A 7,406-nucleotide genomic window follows, 5' to 3' on the forward strand; every position below is an offset into this window, starting at 1 on the left:
TTGAAGAAGAGGGGATACGTGTCTGGAAGGTTGTGTCGAGTTGATAGATGGAGGAATTGAGTTTTTGAGGCATTGAACAATACTAAGTTTGCTCTGCCCCAATAAAAAATTTTAGAGCGATCAGAAGTCGGGCGTTCTGTGGCTTCCCTGCGTGAACTGTTTACTTCCTGATGGTGGTGCTGCTTCCTCTTCTTCTGATGGTGGTGGTGGTGCTGTTTCTCCTTCCTCTGATTTTTTTTTTTTTTTTATGTAGGAGGGACACTGGCCAAGGGCAACAAAAATCCAATAAAAAAAAAATGTCCACTGAAATGCCAGTCCCATAAAATAGTCAAAGCAGTAGTCCAAAACTGATGGGTAAGTGTCTTGAAACCTCCCTCTTGAAGGAATTCAAGTCATAGTAAGGTGGAAATACAGAAGCAGGCAGGGAGTTCCAGAGATTACCAGAGAAAGGGATGAATGATTGAGAATACTGGTTGACTCTTGCGTTAGAGAGGTGGACAGAATAGAGGTGAGAGAAAGAAGAAAGTCTTGTGCAGCGAGGCCGCGGGAGGAGGGGAGGCATGCAGTTAGCAAGATCAGAAGAACAGTTAGCATGAAAATAGCGGTAGAAGACAGCTAGAGATGCAACATTGCGAGAGAGAGGCTGAAGATAGTCAGTTAGAGGAGAGGAGTTGATGAGACGAAAAGCTTTTGATTCCACCCTGTCTAGAAGAACAGTATGAGTGGATCCCCCCCCAGACAGGTGAAGCATACTCCATACATGGACGGATAAGGCCATTGTACATAGTTAGCAGCTGGGGGGGTGAGAAAAACTGGCGGAGACGTCTCAGAAAACCTAACTTCATAGAAGCTGTTTTAGCTAGAGATGAGATGCGAAGTTTTCAGTTCAGATTATAAGTAAAGGACAGACCGAGGATGTTCAGTGTTCAGAGGGGACAGTTGAGTGCTATTGAAGAAGAGGGAATAGTTGTCTAGAAGGTTGTGTCGAGTTGATAGATGGTGCTGGTAGTGCTTCTTCCTTTGATGGTGGTGGTGGTGCTGTTTCTCCTTCCTCTGATGGTAGTGGTGGTGCTTCTTCCTCTGATGGTGGCAGTGGTGCTGCTTCTTCCTCTGATGGTGGTGGTGGTACTGCTATTTCTTCTTCCTGTGATGGTAGTAGTGATGCTTCTTCTTCCTCTGATGGTGATGGTGGTGCTTCTTCTTCCTCCTCAAATGGTGGTGGTGATGCTGCTGCTTCCTCTGATGGTGGTGGTGATGCTTCTTCTTCCTCTGATGGCAGTGGTGGTGCTGCTTCTTCTACTTCTGATGGTGGTGGTGCTGCTTCTTCTTCCTTTGATGGTTATGATGGTGCTGCTTCTTCCTCTGATCACGAGGCTCCGCGGCACGAACCGTGATGCTGTTTTCCACACACACACACACACACACACACACACACATATATATGTATATATATATATATATATATATATATATATATATATATATATATATATATATATATATATATATATATATATATATATATATATATATATATATATATATATATATATATATATATATATATATATATATATATATATATATATATATATATAAAGTTAAGTGTGCCTCACCAGGTGTCCCCCTCCTCCCCCCCAATGATAAATATCTAGCTACGCCATTGTTAAGCTGCTACTATGAAGAGAAGGCGACTGCGATGGGCATTATGGAGCGAAGAGAACAGGAGAAAAAGTCGTGTTTTCAGATGAAGCACATTTTGAGGTTCATGAATACAGATCGGTGGTAATGAAAAGCATAGGCGAGGCTTTATGGGCAGCAGGTCACATTCACCAACCTCCGAGACATCACCATAAAAAAAAGAAAAAAAAAAAAAAAGATTTCGGGACATTTTTTTTTTTTTATATCACTGCATCGAGATCGCTAGTCTGTGTTGATGCCATGCTTAAGAGTGAAAAGTACTACACAGCTGTCTCGTCTCGCAGTAGAAAGCTTTCCCTATTGGAGGAGGCAGTTTTAAGCAGGATTTTGCTCCATGTCACATCCAAGAAAAAAAAAATCACAGAAGAAAATGGGTTGACTCTTTTGAAGTGGCATGCAAATTCTCCTGATATCAGCTCCACTTGGATTTATGGGCCCAAGATCCGTCTTCCAACATTGATTGATTCCCAGATCGTGTAGGTAGCAAAGTTCACTTGAGACAAAGGTGAAAATATATTAAATAAATTATATATTAGGAAAATAACATGTATTTCCTTGAGTACATGCAATCATTATGTTTAATTTTACCCCTGTCCCAGTTACACCCAACTGTTCACTTATGAGTATTGCCGCCAGCCCCGTTGGAATCAGAGCTACCATGCTCATCCCGTCCCAGTCAGAGCAGTGGTTGTTGATTGTTTTGTCTACACACGCTGTGTAATGTTCGGATAAATGTGTTGTCCCTTGCAATAGCCTGCGCTGTGCGTTCTGATAGTGCTTGCTCCTGCGTCCTGCCTACTTTGTGGTGGTAAGAAAACCTGTCTTTTTATATGGCTGTGGTACAGATACACCTGCCTGTAGTAGTGGTGGAGCAGGTGGAGGAAGGATACTGCTGGGTGACCCTGACCCTATTAGTTTCTTCCGGATATTCTCTGGTAGCTTCCTCAACTCCCTGAGAAAGGTGGTGGTACACTTGCAGAGGAAAATATGCATGTACTAGCATTTGGTGGTAATTATTCAAAGTGACACGATTCTCCAAAATTCCGGGAACCGTCTTGGCTGTTTTATCTAACCTGGTGGGCCCCGCGGTGGCTAAGACAAGTATTAATCCATTGGTGTTGGCGAGCGTTATAGGTGTTATAACAATTATTCATAGGAAATCAATTGAAATTTATGTAACAATAATTATATACATTGGTGGCGTAGGAAGACACCCTCTCTGCCTCAGCTAATGTATAACCAAAATGTTACAGATGTGATAACCTTTATGAGCATGATGCTTTGGTTTCCACCTGCAAGAGATTATTTGGTATTTCTTGATAAGTCCACCCCCCCCTCCATTCCCTTTAAACCCCCTTTATCCCTCTAACAAACTTAGGGGACTGGGGAATCAGGGTTTTTTTTGGGGGGATAAAAATAAGTGAAATGTGGGTGTTCAGAAATCTAAGGAAGTTTTTCTTAATATTTTGAATTTTCCTAACGTAATCTAGCTTGGGGGGCTATGCCCCTCCGGGATCCCCCTGCTAGGATGTTAATCTGACCTAGCATGACCTAACGTAACTTAAAGCGTCTTTTTCAGTTCTATGCAAGCGCCTCGTAAACACATTTTCCAATGCATTCCTCTCATGCAGGTCTCCTGGGAGCTGCAGAACCTTACAGCTACCCTGGACTGCAAGCTTTCAAAGGGCTTGTGAGAATCAATGGGATAAATGGGCAGGCAGTGGGGCAGACCAAAAGATACAGCCATTCGTGGGCAGTGTTGCAAACCTGTTAGGTGAAAACAAGCTGATGTGCACGTATTGCTTTCGATAAAATCTCAAAGATACAAAATTATCTACATGCAAGTCAGTCATGAGTGAAAACCTTTATTAAAACTGAAGTATGAATTGTTTCAAATCAAATGAATAGTAACATTTGCTTACAATGAGTGTGGAACAGTCAAGCCTTCCAGTGGCATGCGACATTCTAGCAGGGCAGGTAAAGGTGTCTGAATGGCCTTCCTGTCTTGGGCCATGACTTCCAACACATCATTGTGTTCAGGTACAATGCCATAATGCAATGTGAGGTCATGATTGATACAACAAGTTTACACTAAAATGTTCTGCAGAGTGGCCTGTATTTGCACAGGTGATGAAGTAGGACAGGTCTGAAGAAGTGATACACGAGATAGAACGTTCTCTTAACATGGCAGAATCAGAGGAACAGGGCAAAGGACCTCACTCTCGCCTTTGTGAATGACCTATGATCCTGAAGAGTTGTTAGATGTGCTACCTACATCACAGTTTCCCCTTACTCCATAATTGCTAATAATAGATCATATTTTGTTATATTATAATACTTGCAGTGTGAACCTACTGTGGAAAGTTGTAATTGGTGGCCTCACAAATGGCCTCATGAGTGGCAGCATGTGATTGGAGTGATCAACTCTATAGATACCATGAAATCCTAATATGCTGCTACCCACAAATCCCAGTTATAAACAATACAAAATAATTTCAGTATTTACTTTTGACTGACTGGTGCAGAGTTCGCTGGACTTAGAAAATGTTGAATTTTGCCACACTCAAATGCTATTACAGCCATACTAGACATGTGGCTCCCAATTTTTTTAGGTTTACAACAAGGTTACTGAGCTTTCTACATGATATGTGGGTTTCATGCTTGTATGTAACATGGACATGATATTCAGATTAATGATGATTTAATTAATCTAGCCAATGACAACCTATCTTTCTTTTAGGGATAGGCACTTGAAAATGGATAAAATTTCAAATTCTGCTCTCTCTCTCTCTCTCTCTTCTCTCTCTCTCTCACTCTCTCCTCTCTCTCTCTCTCTCTCTGCTCTCTCTCTCTCTCTCTCTCTCTCTCTCTCCTCTCTCTCTCTCTCTCTCCTCTCTCTCTCTCTCTCTCTCTCTCTCTCTCTCTCTCTCTCTCTGAGAGAGAGGAGAGGCTTCAGAAAGAAGCCAAAGAATGAAGAGATTAAACCTGTTAAAGGTATTGAAGAAGACTGGAATATAGTGGAACCTCAGTTACTGAACGCTTCCCTTTTCGAACAAATCGGTTTTCAAACAAAATTTTTAACTTGTAATTGCTTTGGTTGCTGTACCATAATTCGATTCACAAACAAAGTTACTTGATTTCAAATATTAAAAGACAGGACAAAAGCTGCAGTTTATTGCTAATATATTGTTTCTGTAAATATTTCCTTTAATTTTTATATTATTCGAGTAGAGAGACAGAGTGTAAGACAGTAATTCAGTCTTTGAAATAGGGTAAATGTGATCCCGTATTATTCAATCTCTGAAATAGGGTAAATGTGATCCCGTTGAAGAACAGTTTTCAGCACTCAGGAGTAATTCCAAAGGTGGCTTTCTCAATGACCCCCAATGCCATCACACTACACAAGTGCATTATTTTAGTAGCTTTTCCCAGCAGCAAGATATCTAAGTGCTATGATCACCTTCATTTTGGTGGTAAGTGGGTTGCTTCTCTCTGTGTCACTCTGTAAGGCTTCCCTCACTAGATCAGTGACAAAGAGAATACCTGCACGGTCTAAATGGTATCTTCAGATGAGTTCTTTGTCATCAAGTTCACTCAGTACATCCTTTCTGGATAAATAATACCTGAGCTGGAGATGTTGTGAATCAGCCATCTTAGCAGTGGGAGCGTCTGTCATAAGAAACTAAGACAGGGTGGAACGGATTAATCCATTTTGCATTGATTCCTATGGGAAAATTAGCTTCAGTTTTCTAACATTTCGGATTTCGAACTGCATTCAAGAACTGAGGTTCCACTGTATAAATATTCATTTGAATAAAAACTACATACATACATACTACATATACATATATATGACTCATTCTGTTACTTTACAGAAATATGCTCACTCCAAAATTTGAAGTCCAGCAGGATGAGACCTGTGTAACTGTGAAGATCTTTGCACCATATGCTCAAATTACAGATGCAGAAATCAGTATTACTGAAGAGGTATTCACTTTCTATTCTTCACCATACTATTTAAGGTGAGCATTTTAGATATAGTTCAGTCTATTATCATTAGACAGGACCATTTAGTATAAAACATTTTAAACAGTTTAGTCTGTTATCATTGGACAAGATTTAGTATGGAACATTTTAAACTTAGTTTAATCTGTTAACATTGGACAGGGACCATTTTGTATGGATATGAAAGCAATTAGAGAGCAGGTTTATAGTTAAAGAGGAGTTGGAGAAAGCAGTAGTTAGGCTAAAGTGTGACAAAACTACTGGTATAGATAGAATAACTGGAAATGTAAAAGTGTGGAGATGATGTTATAGTAGATTAGATGCCTCTGATATCTGAACAGGCATGGAGACAAGAAGTTCCAGGTGAGTGAAGGAAAGGAGGTATTATGCCCTTGTATAAAGTTAGGGGTTGTAGGAAGGAGTGCAATATTTGTAGAACAAGTTTACTAAATGTGCTGTGAAAAGTCTTGACTGAGAGATTGATAGAAGTGATGAAGGTGAGGGTCAGTGAGGAATAAGTAGGATTTAGGGAAGAAAAAGGTTGTGTATTCCAGGATTTTGCAAGTAAAAGGAAGACTTAGAAAAGGATGAAAAGTTGTATGCAGCTTTCACAGACGTAGCAAAAACATTTGACAGGGTTGATAGTGAAGACTTTTGGAACATTCTTAGAAATTATGGTGTAAGAGGGCAATTATTGAAATTAATTCAGGCTTTTATAAGGATATAAGTGTTTGTGTGAAGGTAGAAGGAATGCTTGGTGAGAGTTTTGCAGTAGGAGCAGATATAAGACAGGGATGTGATATGTCTATTTATCAAATATTTTCATGAACAGCTATATGAGGGGTATGAAAGCGAAAGTAGGAAACATTGTAAAATTGAAATAGCAAGAGTTGAATGGGATGTAGTAGCATGTCTCTTGCAGATGGCACTCTTACTAGGAGAAAATGAAAGGGAGCTTTAGAGAGTTTGTCAGTTTCATAGCATATGTATACATCTATATGTATGTATAAGTGAATGCTGGTAAAGTTTTGTTTTTTTAGAGGAACAAAGTTGAATTTTATGTATTTAGGATATCTTGTTGAGTGAGTGTGACAGCTTTAGGAAGGTGGTTATAAGAGAAAGAATGGAGATAGTGAATTAGTTTGAACATCTGGGAAACAATATTATGTAAATGTGGTGAGATCATAGATGGGCATTATCGTGATAAATTATTGTGATAATTTATCATGATAATGATATCATGTTACCAGTTATCTGATAATTATTTTTCTCGTGTTATTGATTCATTGGTATTGCCAATACTTTTTTTTTATTCAAACAAGCAATAATTGATCATTTTAGTTTTTGGAACATGAGCATGTTGAAGTGTTAAACTTTCAAAATCAAATGTAGGTATTTTACTTAAACAGTATTATTCATTAATAAAGAGATAGGATAAACATTGAATATGAATTTTTTTCTAAGATTTTCTAGGTTTTCTAAGATAAAGATAAAAATAAAAATTTGCATTTATTGATTTTTTATTTAAAATATAAATATTGCTATCGCTTGTATTGGAATTTTGGATTTATTGGTTATCAGTTATTGGGTGATAAGTTTATTGCCAGTTATTGATTATTGGTTATCATGATAATTTTTTTCATTACCGCACCCAGCTATGGGTGAGATAGATAGAGAAATAAGAGAGAGAGGTCTGTAAA

The 7,406-nt window shown here is 38.8% G+C and overlaps 1 protein-coding gene across 1 annotated transcript in view; it reads left to right on the forward strand.

Annotated features, from left to right (window-relative positions):
* Positions 1–1,699: 1,699 nt before the first annotated feature.
* The window catches only part of LOC135100146 (protein SHQ1 homolog), a 41,997-nt gene continuing 36,290 nt past the window's right edge, over positions 1,700–7,406 (forward strand). The window contains exons 1-8 of the mRNA XM_064003111.1: positions 1,700–1,785; positions 2,118–2,177; positions 2,955–3,010; positions 3,333–3,391; positions 5,033–5,106; positions 5,577–5,723; positions 6,048–6,069; positions 6,448–6,502. Coding sequence (XP_063859181.1) covers positions 1,700–1,785; positions 2,118–2,177; positions 2,955–3,010; positions 3,333–3,391; positions 5,033–5,106; positions 5,577–5,723; positions 6,048–6,069; positions 6,448–6,502 — 559 coding nt within the window. The remainder of the gene's footprint in view (positions 1,786–2,117; positions 2,178–2,954; positions 3,011–3,332; positions 3,392–5,032; positions 5,107–5,576; positions 5,724–6,047; positions 6,070–6,447; positions 6,503–7,406) is intronic.

This window comes from Scylla paramamosain, chromosome 4 (assembly GCF_035594125.1).
Source record: "Scylla paramamosain isolate STU-SP2022 chromosome 4, ASM3559412v1, whole genome shotgun sequence".
Classification (NCBI taxonomy): Eukaryota; Metazoa; Arthropoda; class Malacostraca; order Decapoda; family Portunidae; genus Scylla; species Scylla paramamosain.